Raw genomic sequence first — 27,806 nt, 5'->3', positions numbered from 1 at the left:
GATTTCCCCTACCTTGGTTTTTCTAGCTGAGATAGCTGCTTATTGTCTTTCTCTAAAAGCCATTTCTTTTCAATTCTTGCTTCTTCCTCTAAAGCTGCAATACCACTTTATTGCATTTACTGTCCAGTACAATAGCCACTGGCCAAATGTAGCTACTGAGCACCTGAAATGTGGCTAGTCTGAATCGAGATGTGCTGCAAGTGTAAAATACATACCAGATTTTGAAGACTTACATTAATGAGGATATAAAATATTTCATTAATAATTATATTGACTACCTGTTGAAATGATAGCATTGGGATTTATTTAGGGATACATTTGGTTAAATAAAATATATTATTAAAATTAATTTTACCTGTTCCTTTTCACTTTTTTAACGTAGCCACTAGAAAACTTAACGTTACATACGTGGTTCACAAATTTTTATTGGATAGTACTGATCTGAGGCTCCTGAAGATCTCCCCTGCTACCTCTTTAGTTGTTTTTTATGGTCTGACCTCTCATCCATTCCTTCACTTTCTGGTAACTGCTTAGATTTACAAGGTAAAATTGCAAATGAAACTCTGTGGCCAACCTTTAGAATAAGATAATCAAGTGCACTAATAGACAATGAAAATTTTCAATTCTTCAAATTATTGGATTGGTGCTACAATATTAGAAAAAAAAGGGGAGGAGTGAGCACAGGAGAATAGCCTTCATTAGTGTCTGTAGAGATGGACTGTGTGTTTATGGAGGATTAAATAGGGAATACAAGAATCATTCTGGGGAGGAAACTCACGCACGCACAGACACACCAAAATAGGACGAAGAATGTATTCCATCTCCAACCTTCCCCACCTGTCTAGGTTTTTTTTTTTTTTTTAATAAATTTATTTATTTATTGGCTGCATTGGGTCTTCATTGCTGCACCCAGGCTTTTCTCTAGTTGCGGTGAGCAAGGGCTGCTCTTCGTTGTGGTGCGCGGGCTTCTTATTGCGATGGCTTCTCTTGTTGCAAAGCATAGGCTCTAGGCGCGCAGGCTTCAGTAGTTGTGGCATGCGGGCTCAGTAGTTGTGGCTCGCAGGCCCTAGGGCACACAAGCTTCAGTAGTTGTGGAGCATAGGCTCAGTAGTTGTGGCTTGCGGGCTCTAGAGAGCAGGCTCAGTAGCTGTGGTGCACGGGCCCAGTTGCTCCGCAGCATGTGGGATCTTTCTGGACCAGGGCTTGAACCCGTGTCCCCTGCATTGGCAGGCAGATTCTTAACCACTGCGCCACCAGGGAATTCCCTAGGGTTTTTTTTTTTTTTTTTTTTTTTTTAATCTATTTTTCTTTTGGCTTCTAATTTGTCTCTTTTCTTCTATGTGTACTAATTTAGACTGTTCCCTTGATGGAATGTAGCTATTAAAAAGATGACGAAAACTGCTGGGAGATGAGGATGCAGGGTGGTGTAGCAGATCTAAAGACCAAACAACATGGAAAGATGTTTACTTAAGTTGAAAAAGAACTTAGAGATCACCCTGTTCCATTTTCCACCCAAATCCAAAACCTTTTTATATACGGAACAAAGGCTGCCTGTGTTACAACATCAGTATTCATCTAACATACCAAATATATACTGAGAAAGGGGGGAAATCCTCTGAAAATATATTTTTTCAACAGGGAAAAAACATGAAGAAGAAAAAACATGCCAGTGTTTGTGAACCTAAACAACTTCTGAATCTCTCTCCCAAAGTAACAAATTGTTGCAAATCACTGTGGTTGAAATACAGTTTTCAGAAGGCTTACATGACCCGACTTGTCAGCTCCCAGCCAGTTTCAGCCATGTCAAGGAACCCAGGTAAGATATTATTTGTATTAAACTAAGTTAAATATTCTACTTAGCTTGTATTTTTCTTGATATTGAGGATATAAAATTAAACATTAACTATAAGTAGTGAGTCATAAATCTATTCATCAAAGTTCTTACATAGAAAAATCTAAAACTGACTTTGCTTCATGGTATAAATCTCTTAGTTTCTATTAGCCCTGAATCACTGGTGTGACAACTAATTAAGATGATCCCAAATTGACTGAAATAGATCAAATTTATCTTTTAATAAAAATTTATGTTTAAACTTGACCTGAAAATGTCTGCATTGTTAAGGTAGGGAAAATTCAGTTTAGGTTCCTTCTTGATTTTGTCAATATAGGAAGGAACATGAGGGAAAGATAAATGTGAAATTTTGTTTTTCAAAAAAGTGTGATTCCTAAATGTCCCAAAATGTCGGAAAATTAAAGTGTTATGTTTTGAAAAGCATTAAAGAGTGTTAGGGTTATATGTATGAGGTTTTAGACTTTTAAAAAAGACTTTAGATTAAAAATATGCTAGACACCTGAAAGGAATTATTAAAATTAATCTCAAACTATTCTCCAATTTAAAAGAATTACATGCCACTGAGAAAGTGGAAATTTCAAGCATCCTGATAGACGCTTGCCACCATATCAAATATGGTATCCATTTTCTAGAAAGAACTCAATCGACTAAAATTTCGAATTTTCATCTGGGCAGGTGTCAACAATGATTTATCAAAGCCTGAGCCTGTATCATCTATGAATACCCTCTAGAACGTATATTTTGCTTTTTAAAATTGAGATGTAATTCATACACCATAAAGTTCAAACTTTTAAAGCACACAATTCAGTGGGTTTTAGTATATTCATAAAGTTGTGCAGTATTCTAGAGCTTGTATTTTATTGTAAACCTTTTCCAATGTTTTCACACCCACTATACCACTTAAGCCTCACAGAACCCTCATGAAACTGAGGTGCACTGTGCGCAGTTGCCACATTTACCCCAAAAGCTTTCCTAATTACAGTTTCACCTCAAAAGCAGAAGCAGGGTGAAGAATTAATAATGCTACTACCTTCGAGTTAGGGAGTAACAGCCAACAACCTGATCTGTTCGTTTTCTCGCCTAGAGCTCTCGTTTTACTATGTATGTAAAATCTTAATTGCGCCTGGCATTTTCGACTGGTGCATCACCAGTGTGCATTCAACGACCGCCAGACAGGAACAAGGGAAGCCCCGATTAGAGGTGGTAGCAGACACAATCCACCTCCCCCCCGCCCAATTTCCTTCCCTGACAGACTCAGGAAGAAGCAGTGCTTTTCTCCCCTTATATTTTACGGTATCACTAAAGGAATGGGGGATGTGCAGACTGAGAGGTGCGGTGTGAGGGGGACATAGAACTGTTATTCCGGCGTCGAGAACGCTAACGCCAGGGTCATCGGAGGTGCCAGGCGGTATATTCACGGTGCCCCGCCTCCCTCCCTCTCACTCTACCCAGAGGCAGGGAACCGGCAAGACGCACCACTTCCGGTGCGGGAGACCACCTCCGGCGCGAGAGACCGCCTCCGGCCAACGCGTGCCGTCTGCGCTTCCCATTGGTCACAGCCGCCCACGTGACTTCTACCGCCAGCCCCGCCCCAAGCGCTTTTCCAGCCGGAGAGCTGGTCTGAGCAGCTCAGTGGGGGCGGAGCCCGCCCAGGTGTGGGAGGTCGCGCAGACGACCCTGCGAAGCTCTCCTGCTGGGAACCTGATTGGATGGATGGATGGATGGATGATGGATGAGACAGATGATAGAGACAGATTAGATAGATAGGATATTTAAGATAGATACCGCAAATACTGCCCAAAGTAAAACTCTTAATGAAGAAGCTGATCGAGAAGGTCCCTTTCTCCCCTTAGTGGCTTTTGTCCTCACTGAAGCCCAAATTTATCTCTGTTACTTTGGGGACATCTACACTACACGTATGAACGTAACTCTTTGGAAAAAAAAACAACCCATAGTATTTGTATGGGGAATTAAAGACACTTCTTAGAAAAGTCGAGGTGGTGGGTAGGATTTTGGGAAGTCCAGAGCAACCATCCTGATATGTCATTTAAGATAAATTAGACATTCTTGGGAAAACAAAAATGATTAAAAGTGGAAAGAGGCCCTGCCCACCTCTAAAAATGTAATAAGTATTGATAGGAAAGGGCAGAATTAAAAATATATACACACATAGGGGAATTCCCTGGTGGTCCAGTGGTTAGGGCTCTGTGCTGCCACTGCAAGGGGCCCGGGTTCAATCCCTGGTCGGAGAACTAAGATCCCACAAGCCGCATGGCATGGCCAAAAAATTAAAATAAAATAAAATAAATATATATAAACACACATATATGTATACATACACATATGTATAGCTAGTGTAAATGGGATATATTAATTGTAGAAGTCAGTAGAGGGTCCAGTTATTCAGCTTCTTTCTCCCTTTGAGAGTGCCTGGATGCTCATTTTGCCTTTTTTTTTTTTTTTTTTTGGTGCTTCTAAGGCTCACCACCTCTCCCTTTCCTCCTCTAGATGGACACATTTACTTTTTTTATTCATCAAAAAAAAAAAAAAAAAATACTAGGGCTTACTATATTCTAGGCACTGTGCTAGGTTCTGGGGTGACAATGGTGAACAAAAACAGTAACAGCCCTTTCCTTCCTGGAGCAGACAGTCTGGCAAAGGAGGCAGATAGCAGTCAATTACACACACCAATGTTAAATATAATGTGATAGGTGCTAAGAAGAGGGCCAGATGCTGTAATGGGGCTTTGACCTACTAGGGAGGTTAGAGAAGGCTTCCCTTGAGATGTAACCCAAGACTGAGACCTGAGGGGGTTAAGGAGGGTGCAAGTTGCAGGCAGAGGGAAGGGCTTGTTCGAGGGAGAGCTAGTAGCCTCTCCCCTTCCAATGACTGCCCATCTCACCTATTTTTCCACTAAACACACATTGATCTTGCCTTTTAGTTGTCAGAAGACATTTTTTTCTTTCAATTCCAAGTTCTTAGGGAGTAATGGTAACCCATAATTATTGCTATAGACAATGTGTATCCAATAGGTAAGTATGCTAATATACACATCTAATATGCATAATCATCTCTGTCATTTTACGTAATGAAAACATGCAATGATCGTAACAAAATCTAGACTACGATGTATCTCAATAGAACTGAAAGTGCTATAGATATTCGAAGTGGTGAGAGATGACATTATTTTGGAAGACTCAAAAAAGGTAACTTAGAGAAAGTAATTTTTGAGATATGCTTCACAGGTAAGATTTGGTCGAATGGAGATACAGTTTAGTTAGAGCATAAGATTTAAGAAGAAGAGTGAGGAGGACAGACAGATAAGTTGAGATTATTCTAAGGGCATTGAAAACCAGTCCAAAGACTCTGTAGAAACTAAATGGAAATGTTTTAAGTTTTAAGGACTTTTCTAAGATACTTTTCCCCTCCAATGTTGACCTTGGAAAATTTAAAATCTACAAAAAAGTTGCACAGATAAGTCTATGGTTTACGCATATACTCTTCACATGGATTTACCATTTCTTTGGCCACATTTGCTTTCTGTCTCTCTTTCTCTCCACACACATACACACACAGAGGCACATACTCATGAATGCATACACAGATGTTTTTCTTTGCTAAACCATTTGAGATAAAGTTGCAGACATAACTAACTTGATCTCCAAGTAATTCCGCATACTGTCTCCTAAGAACAAAGATATTTTTCGGCATAATCTCAGTACAATGATGACAATTCTGGGATAGTTTTAAAATTAAAATGTGAATAAGTATTTATGTTAATAATAATAGTAATGCATTACTTATTTTAAATGGCTTGCAACAGTGGCTGACACACTGTAAGTGCTATGTAAGTGTTTTCTTAAAAAAAAATACACTTTCAAGGTTGGGAAACTAAAGAATAAGAAAAGGCATATAGTGAAAAGTCTCTCCTGCATTCTTGTCCCCCATCTGCTCAATTCCTATCATAGGTAGCCACTGTTCTTAGATTCTTGGGTATCCTTCCAGAGGTTATTTTTGCGAATATGAACAATTGTGAATATAAATTTATATACCCCTCCCTTTTTAGACAAAGGTAGCACATTCAACACATTGTTTTTACTTGTTTTCTCACTTAACATTATGATCTGGAGATCTCTCTGCATTAATACTTACAGAGCTTCCTAATTCTTATTTATAGTGGCATAATATTCCATAGTGTGGATGCACCATCATTTATTTAAGTAGTTTCCTATTGATGTACATTTGGGTTGTTTCCAAACACTTAGCGTTTGTAAAATTTGATAAATAGATACATTGCCCCCCACAGAGGTTGTACCAATTTACACTTCCACCACCAACTGTGAGAGGGTCTCCAGGATTTTGATAAGGTTCTATACCAAGAGTTTAAAATATGTGAATGTGCATTATTATTGCTATTTTGCAACTTTAAATGAAAGGAGAGCTGTCTTCAAGACAAAGGAAAAGGTAGGGCTGTCCTTAGATCAACTTACAGAGTAGCCAACATTTTCCCTCAACCCTTTTCTGTCCCATTCTCTCCACCCCCTTATGCAACTTTATAATCATAATCAACAATATCTGTGTAGGGCACTGAGCTAGGTTCCAGTTATGAAATAGATACATGTGCTCAAGGGTTTTGCCACTTAGTTGGTCAGACATACACAAAATACAAATAGTTATTATGTTGAGTTCCAGAATGCAAAACACACCTCTTGCTTTGGGCACAATCTTTTGTTGCATCCTGTCTCTAGGTCCTTCCTTCTCTGCCCCTTTGCCTACCCAATTGGGATACCCAAGGCTTGCTGGCATCCTTACAGCTCCTTCATTTCTCCCAACGTCCATTACTGAAACTTATCCAACTTGTATTCCATCTTTCTACTGCAGATACTAGATTTTGTATTCCCCAGGTGACAATTAATCAGGTAAAATAATAGTTGCAAATCATTATGCTTTTGATTGGCACAGGTAGGGCTGGCCCTAAACCCATTTTGAAGTAGATGATATTCATTTGGAGGGTGTCCCCACTCGGTTGCCCTTTCTTCTCTCTGGGCACCTTCCCTCTTGCATGAACTCTCAGCCCTCACTGGTGCCCTCACCTTTTCTCAGGTAATTGTCAAATTATCCTTGCTGGGGTGTCAGTTAATTGTTAGGGTGTCATTTCAAAATGGCTTGAGGTGAGATACTCTTGAAACAACAGTAGAAACTGAAATGACAGGAAATATGGTTGCAATTTTGATCAAAGGGCCATATATTTCACCTACTATTTAAGCCACCTACTTAGGAGCTTACCCTTGGCTGAAGTGAATTAATGCACTGAGACCCTGGCTCTCCCTGCCCCCATCTCATCCTTCCCACTCTATTCTGTGTACCGTCCTGGAGCTCTGGGGACCCTTGCCCTCAGAGCTCTTTACTTTTGAACCCAGCCAGGTTCATCACTTCATATAAAGGACTTGAGCATCCTCGGATTTTGGTATCTGCCAGGGTAGGGGAGAGTGTTCTGGAAACAATGCCCCTCGATACCAAGGCACAACTGTACTTTTTAATTTTTATTAGCTGGAGTTTTAACATATACATTCTGTCTTCCAGCCAAAACCAACTCTTCCATGCTTTTTCCATCAGTTGATTCTAAAATTTAATAACCAACAATCTTGGTTTATGTTATTGTATCTATGTAAATATAGTCTAACACCAAGTCCAGTGGTAGTAGCTAAGACATATGACATAGGACTTATTGTATACCAGGCACTTCATGAACATTATTGTTTAATATTCAGAATAATCTTAAAGTCCCTTTTGACAAATGAGGAAACTGAGGCACAGAGAATCTAAGAACAGGAAATTAGAAAGTAACTGAGTCAAGACTTTCTCCTATGTGAGGATAGGATAAAATTTTCTTTTCTTTAGATCCAAGTTTAGGACTCTTGCCAGCTGGAAAGAGAATGCACATCAAGGTCATATATACATATTTTTTCTTTCTCTTTTTTTTGGGGGGTGATGGTGGTCTTTAGCTCTGGTCAGTTTTCTTTTTTTCCATTTCTGTTGGTGACTAATTTCAGCCACTTCAGGATTCCTCTCTTTCTCAGCAGATGGTTGAGTTCTCTGCTTCATGGACAAAACTGATGTCACTGGGGGTAAACACCTTAATCTCCTTAGCCCTTATTGCAGTCTTCCTTACATGAGCATCACATCTTCTCTCTTTCTATCCTATCTCAAAGGAAGGGAAGACACCCCCCCCCACCCCATTCAAAATTTATCCTTCCTCACGTTTTCATTCTCATTTCTCCTAAACCTCTGGGACTCCGCCTCAACAATTTGCCCTACTCTACCTTCCATTTTCCATCACTCCTGAGCTAATTCCTCTCCTCAACCTACAAACCTGCTCAAGACTCCCAACTTAGAGAATTCCTTCAACACACCTCTTCCTCTCGCTACTGTCCATTCTCTCTCATTCCTTCATCAGGGCACCTCTTGGAAGAGTAGTCTACACTTACTGATGCCAAGTCTAGTCTGGTAGCTCGAATTCACGCTTCAGTTGTGCAAACTTCCTTTCATTCTCATTGCGTGACTAATTACCTTTTGCTGTACTTCAATCCTGGGTGATACTGGTAATCCTTTTTTAAAGGAGCAGTGTGTCCTTGGTAAGAGACTTTGAGCCTTCCTGAGATTGACTAGTAGTCCTGCTAAATGTAAGCACATTTTTTGGAAATTATTATTCAGATTAGGTACTGTTAACAATCGAACATTCAACTATAGTATGTTTAATTGATTCTGAGAGGGTGTGTCCTTTGAGATGGGGCAATTACTGTTGATTTTATACTTGAAAGATTAAAATGTTCAAAATGATTGACTCTTAAGCACTAGCTAATGGCTTAACGCTCTCCTAAAAGAAGCCACTTTCCTTTACTTGAAGAAGAGGTCACACTGAGTTTGAGACAAAGCCTTGCGTTCCATTGAGGTGGTATGTTTCTGAAAAAGGGAGGCATGTGTTTTCCAATCCGGAAGCAGATGGTCCAGCATGTGGAGAGGCCACGACTTCCAATACCCTCTTGTCCACTTGTTATTTTACAAAGGTAAAAGGTTGTGCAAAGAAGAACTACAATCCTGCAGCCTGTGGAACAAAAACCACATTCACAGAAAGATAGACAAGATGAAAAGGCAGAGGGTTATGTACCAGATGAAGCAACAAGATAAAACCCCAGAAAAACAACTAAATGAAGTGGAGATAGGCAACCTTCCAGAAAAAGAATTCAGAATAATGATACTGAAGATGATCCAGGACCTCGGAAAAAGAATGGAGGCAAAGATCAAAAAGATGCAAGAAATGTTTAACAAAGACCTAGAAGAATTAAAGAACAAACAAGCAGAGATGAACAATACAATAACTGAAATGAAAAATACACTGGAAGGAATCAATAGCAGAAAAACTGAGGCAGAAGAACGGATAGGTGACCTGGAAGACAGAATGGTGGAATTAACTGCTGCAGAACAGAATAAAGAAAAAAGAGTGAAAAGAAATGAACACAGCCTAAGAGACCTCTGGGACAACATAAAACGCAAAAACATTCGCATTATAGGGGTCCCAGAAGGAGAAGAGAGAGAGAAAGTTCCTGAGAAAATATTTGAAGAGATTATAGTCAAAAACTTCCCTAACATGGGAAAGGAAATAGCCACCCAAGTCCAGGAAGCGCAGAGAGTTCCAGGCAGGATAAACCCAAGGAGAAACACACCGAGACACATAGTAATCAAATTGACAAAAATTAAAGACAAAGAAAAATTATTGAAAGCAACAAGGGAAAAATGACAAATAACATACAAGGGAACTTCCATAATGTTAACAGCTGATTTCTCAGCAGAAACTCTACAAGCCAGAAGGGAGTGGCATGACATATTTAAAGTGATGAAAGGGAAGAACCTACAACCAAGATTACTCTACCTGGCGAGGATCTCATTCAGATTCGATGGCTTTACAGACAAGCAAAAGCTAAGAGAATTCAGCACCACCAAACCAGCTCTACAACAAATGCTAAAGGAACTTCTGTAAGTGGGAAACACAAGAGAAGAAAAGGGCCTACAAAAACAAACCCATAACAATTAAGAAAATGGTAATAGGAACATACATATCAATAATTACCTTAAACGTGAATGGATTAAATGCTCCAACCAAAAGACACAGGCTCGCTGAATGGATACAAAAACAAGACCCATATATGTGCTGTCTACAAGAGACCCACTTCAGACCTAGGGACACATACAGACTGAAAGTGAGGGGATGGAAAAAGATATTCCATGCAAATGGAAATCAAAAGAAAGCTGGAGTAGCAATACTCATATCAGATAAAATAGACTTTAAAATAAAGAATGTTACAAGAGACAAGGAAGGACACTACATAATGATCAAGGGGTCAATCCAAGAAGAAGATATAACAATTACAACTATATATGCACCCAACATAGGAGCACCTCAATACATAAGGCAACTGCTAACAGCTATAAAAGAGGAAATCGACAGTAACACAATAATAGTGGGGGACTTTTAACACCTCACTTACACCAATGGACAGATCATCCAGACAGAAAATTAATAAGGAAACACAAGCTTTAAATGACACAACAGACCAGATAGATTTAATTGATATTTATAGGACATTCCATCCAAAAACAGCTGATTACACTTTCTTCTCAAATGCACACGGAACATTCTCCAGGATAGATCACATCTTGGGTCACAAATCAAGCCTCAGTAAATTTAAGAAAATTGAAATCATATCAAGCATCTTTTCTGACCACAACGCTATGAGATTAGAAATCAATTACAGGGAAAAAAATGTTAAAAACACAAACACATGGAGGCTAAACAATATGTTACTAAATAACCAAGAGATCACTGAAGAAATCAAAGAGGAAATCAAAAAATACCTAGAGACAAATGACAATGAAAACACGACGATCCAAAACGTATGGGATGCAGCAAAACCAGTTCCAAGAGGGAAGTTTACAGCAATACAAGCCTACCTCAAGAAACAAGAAAAAAAAAAAAAGGTTGTGCAAATACTCTTCATACTCTCTTAAGGCTCTGGGATTCAGGAGTGGTCACTACCAGCAATAAAGTCCATATGTACTGAAATGACTTTCCCTGAGAATAATCACCTCCCAGTAATGAAATAGGGGATTAAAGCTGTGATTGCTTAAAATTGTGCCTAGTGACGACAAAAAAATTAATTGGTCGATCTAAGAAAGAAATGGAAAATTTTATTCGAGCCAAATTGAGGATTATAACCTGGGAACAGCCTCTCAGAAAGCTCTGAGAACTGTTCTGCCTGTTAAAGGTCAAAGCACAGTTATATAAGTTTTTGAGACAGGAGGCTGTACATTAAATGACATATTGTTGACAATTTACATAATCCAGATCTACAAGTAGTGGGTCATGGGTTATGGTGGCCCCTTATAAAAGTAACAGGGAAGGTTATCTCCTAGGGAGGTCTGGTTACCACAGATTTACAATACACACTAAAGGGGAAGGAGGAGGCTGAAACAGGCAAAGAAAAGTTTTATGTTTAAATTTTTCTTGTCTGCCATAAAATATGAATTTTATTTCATCACTAGTGATGCAGGTAAAGTACTGTAAAGTTTAACACAGAGGAATACCCTTTTGGAAGAAACTATAAAACAATTCCTTCAGTTTAAACTAAGCCACATTTTAATTGGCTTCACTTTGGACCATAAACTTCCTGTATGACCTTTTATTGTTTTCTGGACTTTCTCATTGCCTCTCCGCCCCTCCTCACATGATTTGTACTTATGATATCTTCAAGTTTCCCCAAATTTTCAACCATGCTATCTCTTCTACCAAATCTCCCTTTCCTCAGGGACTTCCCTTTTAGAGCCGTTCTCTTGCTCTAATCTCATCACTCTCTAGGTCTGGTACACTGTTGGATCCACCTTTTGCTAAATCTTCTTTTTCTTGGTTTAGTCATACTCTGTTTTACTGGAAAACTTTCTCAAGAGGCTTCCTAAGAAATTGTGCATGGGAGAACAACTTCTTGAGTCCTTGCATGTCTGCAAATGTCTTTCTTCACCTCTCACAAATTATTGAGAATTAGATAGTCAGAGACTTCTAGGTTGAAAGTAATTTTTTATAAAATCCTTGAGGGCATTAATTGTTCTACTATATTCTAGTACCCATTATTGATGGGAAATCAGTCATCAAACTAATCCATGTTTCTCTTTGGAGAATTTTAGCATCTCCTTATGCTTGGTATTTTGAAATATCGATATGCTCCCGAGGTGAGGATTTTATTTCCCCATTTGTTGTCCTGAGAACTTGGTGGGGTTTTCTTTTTTTTTGGTGGGACTTTCTAATCTGAAGTTTGGTGTCCTTTAGCTCTGGGAAGTTGTCTTGTGACAATTTCCCCCCTCTATTCCTCTCTTTCTGTGACTCTCATTTTTTTTTTTTTTTAATATTTAGTTATTTGGCTGCGTCGGGTCTTAGTTGCGGCACACAGGATCTTCATTGCGGCATACGGGATCTTTAGTTGTGGCGTGCGGGCTCTTTTGTGGCATATGGGCTTCTCTCTAGTTGTGGTGCGCAGGCTCCAGAGCACACGGGCTCAGTAGTTGTGGTGTGTGGGCTCTAGAGTGCACGGGCTCAGTAGTTGTGGCACGTGGGCTTAGTTGCCCCGTGGCATGTGGGATCTTAGTTCCCCGACCAGGGATCGAACCCGTGTCCCCTGCATTGGAAGGCGGATTCTTAACCACTGGACCACCAGGGAAGTCCCTCTGTGACTGATTAATCAGATGCTGGTCTTTCCATATTGGTTCTCTATATCACCTATCTTTTCTCTCATATTTTAAAATTTCTGATTTTTTTTCTGAGTGATGTCCTTGACTTTATTTTTTCAGACCATCAATTGTATTTTTAATTTTAGCAATCATATTATTAAATCTGAAAGATTTTGTTGTAGGTTTATTCTTTTTTCATAGCATTCTCTTTTGTTTCCTAAATGTAATATTTTCTTAACTCTCTCTAAACATATACATTAGAATTTGCAAACATTCCCTTCTGTTCCTTGAATTATATCTGTTTTCTTCAGTGTTACTGTTTTGGTTGTTTATCTGGCATTTCTCTTTCATTCTGTGGTTCTTCTCAGTTGCCTGGTCATCTTTTGTTATTTTAAAGAAATACTGACTGGTTAGCTGGTGTGGGTTTTTTCTGCTGTTATGTGAGTAGGACTGTTTCCCCAGGTGGTAGCAGTAGCCACCATGTTCCAGGTGCTGTCCTGCACAGGTTAAATATAGTAATTCATTTAATCATCTCAATAACACCTCTACAAGGTAGTTACTGTGGTATCTCATTAAGTTTAATATTCCATCAATTGTAAAATGTACTATAATTTTGTTTCCTGCTAAGAAGGTAAACAATGCTGTTGGACTATGACATGCCATAGACTATAAAACACATTCTGTTTTGGAGGCATTATAAAATCTTAGAATTGATAAAATAATACATTATCATTCCCATTTTACAGTTGAAGAAACTGAGGCATAGAGAGATTAAATAACTTTCCCAGGTTACATAGTTTTATCTGTAGTGGATTTACATTTGAACCCAAATGATCTGGCTTCAGAATCTTACCACTGTGCCTAACTGCTTCTCCAGGGCTCCTCACTGAGTGGGGACTCAAATGGGGGCTCTGAGTTGGGGGAGCTTTAGGGTAATGAGTTAGGGAAGCTTTCTGGCCCCAGGTCCCTCAAATGCCAGAACAAGGAGACCTTTAACCCAAGGCACCAACATTCATAAAGAAGTTTTAGCTTTCTCCACAAGATTTGTTCTCCTCTTTAGAGAAGAGTGATCTGGATTTTTTACCAGAAATCTGATGGGTCTAGTGGGCTGGGGCTGTCAAGGGTACCAAGTGGTACAGTTGATCCTCATCAGAATTATAGTCAATGGCATGTCTCCCTTTCCCAGCTTCAGGGTCTTGGTGGAGTAAATGGGTTTCCTGTCGTGGGTTCTTGGCACTTTCTTTGTCTGGCTCACTTGTCCATATCTTGTCTTCTCTGCTTTCTGCCTTCTAGAAACATACACAGATCTCTCATCTGCTCTTGACCCTGCTTCCCATTCTCTTCACTGTTGTGGTTTTACTCTTTTTTATACTTTCATTTTGGTGGGGTCTTGGGAGAAGACTAGGACTAGGAGAAATGGAGAGGTCAGTGCTTGTGCTCAGTCTTGAACCAGAAGGCCCCAGACCTCTAGTTTTAGTGAACAAAATCAAGATTATAAAAGGATGACCATCATTTGAGAAAATAAAATATTCACATTATAGCTGGCAGTGGAAAAGCACTTATAAAACCTTAGAAGCATATTTGCTTGAAAGTTTTCCTAAATGCAACCGAAGGATTCTCAACATACAACAATATTTTTAAGAGTTCCAATACATTGAGGCTTATTATTTGCTTTATGAAGGAATTATTCTTTCAAAAAGATTAACCATGAGATTTTTCCAAATTCCCCACTAGGTCATTTAGACTACAATTTTATTTTCAGAACTTTTCAGCATAAAGTAAGATACTTTTTCCTTCTGGATATTAAAAATTCAATACTTGGAAAATAACAGAGCACTTGAAATGTGGCCAGTGCAATTGAGGAACTGAATTTTAAGTTTTATTTAATTTTAATTAATTTAAGTTTAAAAAACTGATACTTAATTGTTGGAGAAGTTTTAGGTATGTTTGGAACAACTTGAATATACGAATTTACTTTTTAACTGTAAACTTCATGAAATAAAAATACAAGGTTTTCCAATGAAATTAGTTGATATCTGGATTGAGATGTGCTTTAAGTATAAAATAAACACTGGATTTTGAAAACTTAAATATAATAAAAAGAGTGTAAAACATATCGTTAAAAATTTTATATTGATTTTGCTTTATAGTGATAATACTTTGGATATATTGTCCTAAGTAAAATATATTACTAAAATTATTTTTACCTGATTTTACCAGTAGAACATTTAAAATTCATATGTAGCTTGAATTATATTTCTACTGGACAGAGTTGATCTATTCCAGGGCAAAGCTTTCCTTTTCAATAGTCATTATGATGCTGGGATTTCATCCCTCTCCTTGTCTAAGACAGTTTTAAGTGACTAGTGGTGAGTGATTTACAGAGTTAATGGAGTTTTCTCTTTGAATTCTTATGCAGATCACAACCCACCTTCTCAGCCCAAGGAGAATAGCATTGGCCAGAACCATCACCAGGAGGAAACAATCCACAAGTTGGCCAGGCAGCTGAGAAACATCGGGGACAGCATCGATCATAGAATGGTTCAAGAGGTGAGAATTCAGTTTCCCCAGTAAGGGCCTGTCAGGGAGGAGGAAAGAACAAACAGAACAATGGCTGTCAAGTGGCTGGGATGCCCAGGAATTAGCAGAACACATAGATTAATGATGACTGGATTGCCAAGCATTAGATCTGAAAATTGTGAACCTGAGTCAAAGCCAGTATTAGATCTCACACTTGCTACTCAAACTGTGTGGTCCACGGACCAGCAGCGTCAGCATCATTTGGCAGCTGGTCAGATGTGCAAAATCTTGGGCCCCAGCCCACAACTCTGGAATCAGAATTTACCGTTTTACACACACCCTAGGGGATTTGAGTGCACATTAAAGTGTGAGAAACTTTGCTCCATACCCTCAAACTAGGAAGCATGTTAGATTCACCTGTGAAGTTTTAAGAATTACAGATGCTGGGCCCCACCTTGAGAGATTAGTCCAGGTGAATCTAACACTCCGTCAGGGAGGAGAACCTTTGCCTTAGATGGTGGTTATCCTCCTTGAACCAAACCAGGTTATGATCTAAGCCCAACTCCCCCTGATTTCTTTGTTTCTCCTGATTATTGTATGAGATATAAGGGAAACAGGAAAGAATAATGATTACTGTTTCAAATCTTAGGGGTGATGAAATCCACAGCCCACTTAGTTTTCCTCCAGAACAACCTGTAGTTGGCAGCAGCTAGAGAATGATCACGTGGGGCTCTGTGGTAGGGGGCTGGCTGCCCCTCAGAGCCCAACTTCCTCCCCTTAAACGCATCACAGGACAGGTGCCTGTGGTGATGTCTTGTTTATCACTGCTGCTGCCATCATGCTGACTTCAGGGAGTGTCAGGCCCTCTTCTATGCTCTGGTCCAAATGTGGCAGCACTCAGCCATGCCCTCAAATAAAACACTCCCTGAGACAAAACAAGAATGGAAGGTCCCAACAATAATGTTACTGAAAGTAAGAAGGAAACAAACACAAATAAAATACTGATAGATCAATTTCACTCAAACAAATATTTATTGAGTGCCTATTATGTGCCAGACTCAGTTCCAGGCACTGATAGACCAATTTCACTCAACAAACATTTATTGAGTTCCTACTATGTGCCAGACTCAGTTCCAGGCAGAGAGCAGGAATGGAAAATGAGCCTGCTGTCATAGGACTCATAATGTAGGACAGACAAACAGTAAAGCAGATGACTAGACTCTAGGGGATACTGAGTGATGGAGAGTGACTTTGGATGGGCCATCAGGGAAGGCCTCTCTGGGGAGGCGATATTTGAGCAGAGACTGGAAGTGAGGGAGTGAGCCATGGGAATACCTGGGGGGAAAGTGTTCCAGACAGAGGAAACTGGGAGGGCAAAGCCCTTGGGATAGGAACAACAAGGAGGCCAGATTGGCTGGAGTCGGGGGTGCTGAAGTCCAGGAGTTGGCCTCCGTCCTAGAGGCAGGGGTAAGGTTGGGTTTTGCGCCAAGTATAAAGGAAGCTTCTGGGGAGGGAGAGCAGGAGAGTGCCATGTGCTGACTTACGTTTAGAATGAAGCCTGGCTGCACGGTGCAGAGAGTAGGCTGTTGTGAACATTAAGAGAGATAATCTATGTAAATCACTTGGAATAGAGACTGACCCACAGAAAATGATAAATAGATGTTACTGAAGCCAAAAAATTAATCTGTTTTTGGCCTTTGCCCTTTCACTATTTGGAGTTGAACACTTCTTTGCTGTGTATCATTTATTACAGGGCACTCATGATACTCTCCACCTCCCTTCCATGCTCCAGCTTCCTCTATAGTTTTCACTGATGACCATGCTTTATGAATTCTGGGCAAGTCCTTAGTTCAACTTTTCTGCTTCTTTATTAGCTAACACTCTGAATACTCCTGGTTCCTTCTAAGTTTTTCTCTGAAGAGGAGAACAGAGTAGGACAAATCACAACCACCTATTTTCTAAGTTTACCTCAACCCAATCAGGAAGTCACTTCTCCATGTAACCACCTCTTCCAGTCTTCCATTTTTCTTTTCTTTCTCTCCCTTACCTTTTTTTTTTGGTAATGATTTTTTCCCCTTACCTTTTAAGTTGTAATTTACTTATGTTTTAAATTTACCTCTGCAGCTTAATAAATTGACACTTTTCTTTCTTTTTTAAAAAAATAATAACTTTATTGAGAAATAAAATTCATGTAACATACAATTCACCCATTTCAACAATATAATAAATGGTTTGTAGTATATTCATAGAGTTGTACAGCCAGTCATCACAATCAATTTTAGAACATTTTCGTCACTCCAGAAAGACACCTCAAATCCAATAGTAGTCCCTTCTCATTTCCTCCCATCTTCCCCCCTAGCCCCACCAATCTATGTTCTGTCTCTCTGGATTTGCCTATTCTGGAATTTCACATAAGGGGACTAATATAATATGTTGTCTTTACGTTTGGCTTCTTTCACTTAACACAATATTTTTTTCAAGGTTCATCCATGTTGTAGCATGAATCAGTACTTCATCTCTTTTTATTGCTGAATAATATTCTTTTGTATGTATATATCACATTTTGTTTATCCATTCATCACTTGATGAACGTTTGGGTTGTTTCCACTTTTTGACTATTATAAATAATGATGCTATGAACATTTGTGTAGAAGTTTTTGTGTAGGAATGTTTTCAATTCTTTTGAGTACATACCTAGGAGTGGAATTGCTGAGTCATATGACAATTTTATATTTAACTTTTTGAGGAACTTCCAGACCATTTTCCAAAGTGGCTGCACTATTTACATTGTGGCCCACCAGCAGGGTACAAGGGTTCCTGTTTCTCCACATTCTTGTCAAAATTTATTGTTAACTGTCTTTTTGATTATAGTCAGCCTAGTGGGTGTGAAGTAGAATCTCATTGTGGGTTTGATTTGCACTTCCCTGATGGTTAATGTTGTGCATCTTTTCATGTGCTTATTGGTCATCTGTGTAACTCTTTGGAGAAATGTCTATTCAGATCCTTGGCCCATTTTTAAATTGGGTTGTTGGAGTTCTTTATATATTCTAGATATAAGTTCCTTATCAGATATATTATTTGCAAATATTTTCTCCCATTCTGAAGTTCGTCTTTCACCTCCTTTTATGTCTTTCACCTTCTTGATGTTCATGGAAGTGCAAAAGTTTTAAACTTTGATGAATTTCAATTTATCTGTTTTTCTTTTGTTCCTAGTGCTTTTGGGGTCATATCTAAGAAACCATTGCCTAATCCAAAGTCATGAAGATTTATACCTATGTTTTCTTTCAAGAGATTGACTTTTAGCTCTTAAATTTAGGTCTTTGACCCATTTAGAGTTAATTTTTTGTATATGGTATGAATTAAAAGTTCACCTTCATTCTTTTGCATATGGGTATTCAGTTGTCACCGCACCATCTGTTGAAAAGACTACTTTTTTCCTACTGAATTGCCTTGGCACCCTTGTTGAAAATCAACTAACTGTAAATTTTGGGGTTTATTTCTGGACTCTCAATTCTATTCCATTGATCTATATGTCTATCTGTATGCCTGCCCTAGCTTTTCTTGCAACATTTTACAAAGCTAGCTTTGACCTAGACTTTTAAAGTAATCTTGTCTTGTACTGCAAAATTGCATTTTAGAACACTTTAAATAGACCACAGAATATTTTAAAAATAATTTTAAAAATTCCTCCTAAGTTTGCCTCTAAAATGCTAAAGAGTAAAATGCATGGTTTACTCTGCTACTTTAAGGCTTACCTCAAGCAACTATAACAGAATTTCAAATCTAGCATGCTATATTTCTTTCATATAGTCATTTATTCACCTTTTGTACTTTGTTTAATCGAGTGGTCACATTGATTCTCCAGATGTCTTCCTGCTTTTGATGTATTTAAAGAAACTTTTATTCTTGCTCTTGGAACTCCCCAGCAAGGAGCTCACCAAGGTGTATTTTTGTCTACCAAATCGATTGTCCTTGAGCTATCACATAGCTTGACTTCTTATTCTTTTCACTTAAGCAAGTGTTCTGTGTTTTCAAATAGGCCTTGATTCTCAAAATAACATCTTCTATTTTGCCATCTAGTTTTGAGGGGTTCTGGTTCAAGGACCTGGTCTTTTTTTTTTTTTTAATCTGGAGCATGTAATTTTCCTAAAGTGTGTTTAAAAAGTGTTGGGACTTCCCTGGTGGTGCAGTGGTTAAGACTCCGTGCTCCCAACGCAGGGGGCCCGGGTTCGATCCCTGGTCAGGGAACTAGATCCCACACGCATGCCGCAACTAAGAGTTCGCATGCCACAACTAAGGAGCCCACGTGCCACAACTAAGGACCCCACGAGCCACAACTAAGGAGCCCATGTGCCGCAACTAAGGAGCCCGTGAGCCGCAACTAAGACCTGGTGCAGGGCTTCCCTGGTGGCACAGTGGTTGAGAATCTGCCTGCCAATGCAGGGGACACGGGTTCGAGCCCTGGTCTGGGAAGATCCCACATGCCACGGAGCAACTGGGCCCGTGAGCCACAACTACTGAGCCTGCACGTCTGGATCCCGTGTTCCGCAACAAGAGAGGCTGCGATAGTGAGAGGCCCGCGCACCGCGATGAAGAGTGGCCCCCGCTCGCCGCAACTAGGGAAAGCCCTCGCACAGAAACGAAGACCCAACACAGCCAAAAATAAATAAATAAATAATAAATTTATTTAAAAAAAAAAAAAAAGACCTGGTGCAACCAAATAAATAATATAAAAAAAAGTCTTCCTGTTGCTTTTACGATCTTAAATGTGTCTTTGAAATTTTTCTCCACAGGACTCGCTCCTGGGTTCTAGAAACTTCCCCCTCCCTGTCCCTACAGGCCTAGGAGTGGCAACAACTCTGCTGTTGCCAGCCTACCCTTATGCCTCCTCCCCCCACTTTTGTAGACAGTGTCTTTATCTGACCTTCCCTGAATTATTCCTAATTTGAGTATGCCATCTGTTTTCTCTGGGACCCTGACAGTAATGTATAAGGAATTTCTTAGTTTGTTAGAAAGACAAGAGGGAAACGAACATTTACTAAACATTTTCTTCCACGTACTCTGAGTTACTCTTATGTGTTTTATTTAATTTTCCAAATAACTCTATGAATTAATGGAATAGGTATTTCAGGAGAGGCATCTGAGGTTCAGAGAGATTAGATATCCTATCCAAGGTTACTCAGCAACTAAGTGGCAAAACTGGAATTTAAATATACGAGCATCTGACTCAGTGCTCTATACATTTTCTTGTCTGCCTTGCTGGAAGGAAATTCATTCAATTCTTGTAACTGATATCAACTATAAAAGGGAGAAAAAAAGTTCTTTCATGATTTCCAGTTACTGATAGGACAAAGTCTAAATTCCTTAGCCTGCTGCTAATGGTTTATCATGCATTCATTCATTCAGTCAACTAATATTTATTGAGCACCTACTATGTGTCAGGCTCCATTTAAGTGCTGGAGATATGGCAGTGATCAAGAGAAAACTTCCCTGATCTCGTGGAGACAAACAATAAACAAACAAACAAAGAATATAGTTTATCAGATAGTCATGAGGAGTGTTGGGGGATCTGCAATTTTAAGGGAAGGCCTCACTGAAGGTGCCTTCTGAGCAAAACCTTGACAGAGGTAGGGGAGGGTCCGTGGACCTGGGGGGAGAGCAGTGGAGGCAGGTGAATAGCAAAGACTGAGGCAGGGGCATGTCTGGCATATTTGAAGAATAGCAAGGAGGCCAGGGTGGCTGAAGCTGAGTAATGCAGAAAGCCGTAAAGATACGGTCAGAGAGGTGGGTGGCAGGGCCTTGAGGTCCCTGTAAGGGCTCTTTTGAGTGCGGCCGAACCACTGGAGAGCACTGAGCAGAGGGGCCGCAACAGTCCCCGAGGCTGCTGGGTTGAAAACAGACTGCAGGAGGAGGGCAGGGCCAGGGAGAGCCCTTTCGGCCTGGCCCCTAGCCTTCTTCTCCTGATACTCCCATAAAAACAGTGCCATTTACTTACAGCTCCAGAAAACTGCTGTGGTCTTCGTCACTTCCAACTTTGCTCATATTCACTCCTCTTCACCATCTAAGTCTGTTCTTCCAACCCCAAAGCAGACTCCCTTACTTTTTGAAAGGACTAAGAAAGTGCTCTGGGAAGCCAGAGAAAGAGGTTAATCAACCCTGAAAAGAGTGCCCCAATTTGCTGATGGTGAAGATGGGAAAACGTCCAGAGGAAAACTTCCCAAGGTGTTGTGGAGGGTATGGACATTATGGAACAGACTAAGATATTCTTCCACTCATACACTTCATGAAGCAGCCCGAGAAGCTTGTCTGTGGCATTGATTGAATTAATATCAATACCGAATTTCTAACTCTGGATTATTTTATCACTTAAAAAAAAAATTTTAACCTCTTTCTTGCTCTCTCTCTTTTTAAACAGGATTTTCAACAAGAAGGCAGAGCTATCCTGGCTCATTTTGCCTTAGTTTTCTTTGGAGGAGTTCACATGTTGTTGCGCTTTCTCTGGAATAACCATGTGTGATGTAAAAGGAACATAAATGTCAGGTTCTGCTTTCCTGCTACCCTCTGAGAAAATATGCATCCCACCGGGGCAGATGGGAAGAAGACCCGTCTCTACCTCCTCTGTTTTCACCCAACGTTGCTTTGTGCCTGGTTGTTGGAGAACTGCGGACTCACTGGCCATTTGTCTGTTCACTGGTCAACCAGCAATGAGATGTCTATGACTGCCTCATGGTAGAGCCCAAGGAACTTAGGAACCCAGGAGGCCTTGCTGCTTAGGAAACACCAGTGCTGTGGATAGTCCCAGTGCTCCTTGTAAGGAAACCTCGAACATTTCCTCTTATGAGGGAAATTGAACCTCATCCCCAAACCAGAGGTCACAGGAATGGGTGCTTTCTCCTGGGCCCCCCTCCCTGGGTACCAGGCCCTCCAGCAGCCTGTTGACCCCACTCTCGTTGCCCACGTCCAGACCTGCAGTGCCCCGTCCTCTTTTTACCTTTCTGTCTACCTCATATTCCTCCCTCCACCCTTTGAGAAGTATGGCAAGTGTTAAGAAAATTTGTTGTTATAAATTTTAAGTTCTGTATATGCATTTTGAGTTCTTTGTAGGAAAAGTGTTGTTTAAAAACTTAATAATTTAAAACATGAAATAAATATGGTTGTTTTATTGAGCATGAAACACCTGTGCATATTTCTTTTGTGAAGGAGGGATTCCACTTGTTCCTGCTCATAGGGGTTCATAATTTTGTAGTTTGATCATATATAGCATCGCCTTCGTCCTTCCAAAGGGAAATGCCCTCATTTTTTAGGTCTGTCTCAGGCAATGCCTATCATCACCTAGGTTTTGGCTTCCTGGCAGGGAACAGATCCAAAAACGTCTTTCTTATTTATTTTTTTTAACTCTTTTGAGTAGGTATTTATTTATTCATATGGTTAAAAAAATCAAAACTGTATAAAAAGGTTTACAATGAAAACCCTTGCTCTTATTTTCTATACTGAATCCCAATTATGTTTATAAATATGTTACATATCCTTCCAGAGTTTCTTTGTACAAATACCAGTAAATATATATATACACACAAAAGGTAGCATGTGATATACACTGTTCTGTACCTTGAGTATTTTGCTTAGCATGGTGGTCAGGCACTATTCTACTTGTCTTACAAATGTTAACTCATTTACTCTTCATAAGAACATTATGAGACAGGTATTATCAATATTATTAGCTCTATTTTACTGTTAAGGAAACTGAGGCAGAAGTTAGTAGAGAGAGGCAGTACAGAAGGTAACTAAGTTGCTCAAGGGCACACAGCCAGTAAGCGACATAGCTGGGTTACCAAGCCAGGCAGGCTGTTCTCAGAGTCTGGGTTCTTAACCATGTGCTGTACTACCTCTTGGAGAGCTTGCCACGGTCCATAGAGAGCTCTGTCAGACAGGATGCACAGAATTCTGTTAAGTGGATGTAGCATCATTTATTTCATCAGCCCCTTCTTAACGGATGCCTGGGTTGTTTCTAATCATTCGGTATTATAAGCAATGCTGAAATAAATAACTATGTACCTTTTGGATATGTACAAATACATATTTCTATTGCTCATTTTTCTATTGGGTTTCTGGTCTTGTTCTTACTGGTTTCTAGGAGCTCATGATTTATCAATGCTAAGCCAACAGCATCTACACCTTCAGATTTTTGGCAGGTTATTAAGGCTTCTTACCTCCTTTTCTTCCGCGTGTATGGGTTTGCTTTAGTGCTTACAACCTTTCTAGGCTTCCCCTCAAGGCAGAGGGAGCTAAGGCAGGTACACACGGGTGATGGGCGGGTGGGTATTACACTTGGAGCAGCCAGAGGCCTGGGAAAAGGTGGCAGCTGGGATCCACTGAGTACTTGGGTCTAGGTCAGAAGAGCATTATAGCCTCACTGATGCTGGCATTCGGGCGTGGGGTGGTGGGGCCTCCACCTGGCCAAAGGGCAGGCCGTGGCCAGGTCGGAGCTTGGAATGTCACTCACCCGTAAGGGGAGAGGCACCTGGTCCAGGCAGACAGCAAGAGAGGCCCCCTCTCAAAATGGATTAGAGACCTAAATATAAGACTGGACACTATAAAACTCTTAGAGGAAAACATAGGAAGAACACTCTTTGACATAAATCACAGCAAGATCTTTTTTGATCCACCTCCTAGAGTAATGGAAATAAAAACAAAAATAAACAAGTGGGACCTAATGAAACTTCAAAGCTTTTGCACAGCAAAGGAAACCATAAACAAGACGAAAAGACAACCCTCAGAATGGGAGAAAATATTTGCAAATGAATCAACGGACAAAGGATTAATCTCCAAAATATATAAACAGCTCATTCAGCTCAATATTAAAGAAACAAACACCCCAATCCAAAAATGGGCAGAAGACCTAAATAGACATTTCTCCAAAGAAGACATACAGACGGCCACGAAGCACATGAAAAGATGCTCAACATCACTAATTATTAGAGAAATGCAAATCAAAACTACAATGAGGTATCACCTCACTGCTGTTAGAATGGGCATCATCAGAAAATCTACAAACAACAAATTCTGGAGAGGGTGTGGAGAAAAGGGAAACCTCTTGCACTGTTGGTGGGAATGTAAATTGATACAGCCACTATGGAGAACAATATGGAGGTTCCTTAAAAAACTAAAAATAGAATTACCATATGACCCAGCAATCCCACTACTGGGCATATACCCAGAGAAAACCGTAATTCAAAAAGACACATGCACCCGAATGTTCATTGCAGCACTATTTACAATAGCCAGGTCATGGAAGCAACCTAAATGCCCATCAACAGACGAATGGATAAAGAAGTTGTGGTACATATATACAGTGGAATATTACTCAGCCATAAAAAGGAACGAAATTGGGTCATTTGTAGAGACGTGGATGGATCTAGAGACTGTCATACAGAGTGAAGTAAGTCAGAAAGAGAAAAACAAATATCATATATTAACGCATATATGTGGAACCTAGAAAAATGGTACAGATGAGCCAGTTTGCAGGGCAGAAGTTGAGACACAGATGTAGAGAATGGACATATGGACACCAAGGGGGGAAAACTGTGGTGGGGTGGGGATGGTGGTGTGCTGAATTGGGCAATTGGGATTGAAATGTATACACTGATGTGTATAAAATTGATGCCTAATAAGAACCTGCAGTATAAAAAAACAAAACAAAACAAAAAAAAAGAGAGGCCCCCTCCTATCCATCTGCAGAGATGAAAAGGAAGTTGGTGCCATGAAGTTGGTCTGTCGCTGTCACGAGCCCAGGACCAGGGGTTCCCTCAGCTCTCTAGATCCCCCAGGATCCCACCTCTGTCCCCCTGGGAGCCAGTGCCAGGATGCCCGAGGGGCTGTCCGTCTGCAAAAGGATGCGAGCAGGACCGATGCCTCCCAGTGGGTGAGCCCACGGCGCCCTGGTCTCCGGTCCCGCAGGGGCCAGCCCCTGTGCTCCCCCGAGCCGGCCAGGATGGGAGTGGAAGCTGGATCCCTCTTTCGTTTTCATTTCCTGGAAGGACAGCAACTACCACAGCACCCTGCACACCTGCTCGCCCGGGGAACCTGAGCGCACAGCACCCGGCGCTATTTGAGATTCCATCCCATGAGACCTTCCAGTTTTGGGGGCCAAGTTAGGGGTTTGGGGAAGGAGGGCCTGAGAGCGCTGGCCTAGGGTCCAGCAGCTGTGGCCACCGGTGCACTCACGATGGACAGCCGGGTGGCTCCCTCACCTCCACCTGTAATGCAGATAAGAGCCTGGCAGCTGAACCACGCAGTGTGCACACAGAGCCACCTGCCCTCTGCCTCTTCTCCACCACCTCAATTTCCATACCCATTTTATCAGACCTTCTGCCTGGCTGGAATCTCACTTTCCAGCACACTCCCAAACCTCACCCATCCCTCACCGCCTCTCACTCTCCTCCACCTCACTCACCTCCAGCCTCTCACTCTCTCCCTTCGAAACCCCTGTGTCATATACTGCTCCTCCTCCCTCCTTCTCACCTCTACACCAATCAGATGTAGTTCCTGCACAAGCCAGACCCTCACAGCTGGCAGATGCAACTACGCAGGGGCTCCTCTCCTTAGCAGTCCCTCTCCATTTGACATATTTCCCTAGGAGCCTCAGAAGCCCCCAGAGCTGGGCCCCCTTCCCACCTCCAAGGCCCTTCTCCACTTCTCTCTCTCCAAGATCCATATCCACATCCATTTTTTTTTTTTTTAAATCAGACGTTTTCCTTGCCTTCGTGCGGAACCTTGAGCTCTATCTCTCTGCAGCTCCCTGGCTGGCATTTCCCAGGCAGTCACAGCCCGGAATTCCCCATTCCTCACACTTGGAAGAGGGCAGAGGAGCAGACAAGGAGCTCCCTGCAAGTCCCAGGTGAGTCTAGGCCTTGAACCCCTTCTCTAGCTTGGCAAGCCCCCTCTGCCAGGTGGCAACCTCTGAGGCAGGGTTACCTGGGTACAGCACGAAGTGGGGCGGGGGCGGGGGAGCAGACAAGAAATGCAGTGAGAAGTATCCCCAAAGGTGTCGAATCCTCTTCTGCGGTGGCCACGGCTTCTTGAGTTTGCTCTGCTGGCTCCAGATTACAGTCTTTCACTGCACATTTTCCTCCTCAGACACCAAGAGATGAACATAATGCTCTTGGAGATCCCAGAGTGAGAAAATGACTCTTGCTGGGATTGGTTTTTTTTTTTTTAATTAATTAATGAATTTTTGGAGGCATTGGATCTTCACTGCTGCACGCCGGCTTTCTCTAGTTGTGGTGAGCGGGGGCTACTCTTCGTTGTGGTGCATGGGCTTCTCACTGCAGTGGCTTCTCTTGTTGCGGAGCATGGGCTCTAGGTGCGTGGGCTTCAATAGTTGCAGCTCGCAGGCTCTAGAGCACTGGCTCAGTAGTTGTGGTGTATGGGCTTAGTTGCTCCACGGCATGTGGGATCTTCCCGGGCCAGGGCTCGAACCCGTATCCCGTGCACTGGCAGGAGGCTTCTTAACCACTGCGCCACCAGGGAAGTCCCTGGTTTCACTCTTACTTTTCACGATGTGGCAGCCTGTGGCGGGGCATGAGCCCCAAGGAGCCCCCTGTTTCTACAAAATTCTGTCACTTTTTCATCCCCTCATTCTGATGGCTGAGCCAAATCACCTCTAGGGGCCAAGATGACTGTAACACTGTAAAGATAAAGACTTCTCTTGGTGGGACCTTGGGATTCAGAAGTTCATCCTTTCTTTCTCTCTTTTGAAAATAGCATTTGCTTTTTTATATGTTTCTGGTTGAAGGTCTTTTTATCCTGGTCTCTCAGGTTCCCTGTGCCTTCACCAAGGTTCCTTGGCTCTCAGATTTCCAGCTTACAAGTCAAGTATTGTCAGGGGAGCCTTCTGGTAGGATTAGGCAGAGGCATGAAAAGCTTGAATTGGAAAGATGAAATTTACTGAGTGTCCACTGGGTACAACAGGGGTCCCCAACCCCCGGGCCATGGACCAGTACCGGTCTATGGACTGTTAGGAACCAGGCTGCACAGCAGGAGGTGATCAGCGGTCGAGCGAGGGAAGCTTCATCTGTATTTACAGCCGCTCCCCATCGCTCACATTACCGCCTGAGCTCCTCCTCCTGTCAGATCAGCGGCGGTATTAGATTCTCAGATGAGCGTGAACCCTACTGTGAACTGTGCACGTGAGGGATCTAGGTTGCATGCTCCTTATGAGAATCTAATGCCTGATGATCTGAGGTGGAGCTGAGGCAGTGATGCTAGCGCTGGGGAGCAGCTGCAAATACAGACTATCATTAGCAGAGGGGTTTGACTGCACAGAGACCATAATAAATCAATTGCTTGCAGACTCATATCAAAACCCTATCAGTGAGTGGCAAGTGAAAACAAGCTCAGGGCTCCCACTGATTCTACATTATGGTGAGTTGTATAATTATTTCATTATATATTACAATGTATTAATAATAGAAATAAAGTGCACAATAAATGTAATGTGCTTGAATCATCCCGAAACCATCCTCCCCCGCCCCTGCTGGTCCGTGGAAAAATTGTCTTCCATGAAACCTGTCCCTGGTGCCAAAAAGATTGGGGACCGCTGGTGTACAAGATGTTGATGGCACCAAGCTGAAGACATATGTGGTTCCTACCTGTAAGG

General features: G+C 41.3%; 2 protein-coding genes across 2 annotated transcripts in view; one reads left to right on the top strand and one right to left on the bottom strand.

Moving 5' to 3' along the window:
• The window catches only part of KCTD20 (potassium channel tetramerization domain containing 20), a 111,705-nt gene that overhangs the window by 52,552 nt on the left and 31,347 nt on the right, over positions 1 to 27,806 (bottom strand). The window contains exon 3 of the mRNA XM_068557367.1: positions 15,060 to 15,206. The gene's annotated coding sequence lies outside the window, so the exon portion shown is untranslated. The remainder of the gene's footprint in view (positions 1 to 15,059; positions 15,207 to 27,806) is intronic.
• On the top strand, positions 1,648 to 21,665 carry PXT1 (peroxisomal testis enriched protein 1). The gene is made up of 3 exons (XM_068557369.1): positions 1,648 to 1,816; positions 15,048 to 15,178; positions 21,564 to 21,665. Exons 1-3 carry the CDS (start codon positions 1,648 to 1,650, stop codon positions 21,663 to 21,665), a joined length of 402 nt encoding a protein of 133 aa, XP_068413470.1.

This window comes from Eschrichtius robustus, chromosome 12, assembly GCF_028021215.1.
Source record: "Eschrichtius robustus isolate mEscRob2 chromosome 12, mEscRob2.pri, whole genome shotgun sequence".
In the NCBI taxonomy this organism is placed as follows: domain Eukaryota; kingdom Metazoa; phylum Chordata; class Mammalia; order Artiodactyla; family Eschrichtiidae; genus Eschrichtius; species Eschrichtius robustus.
Note: the sequence above shows the minus strand (reverse complement) of the source record. Positions and strands in the feature narration are given on the sequence as shown.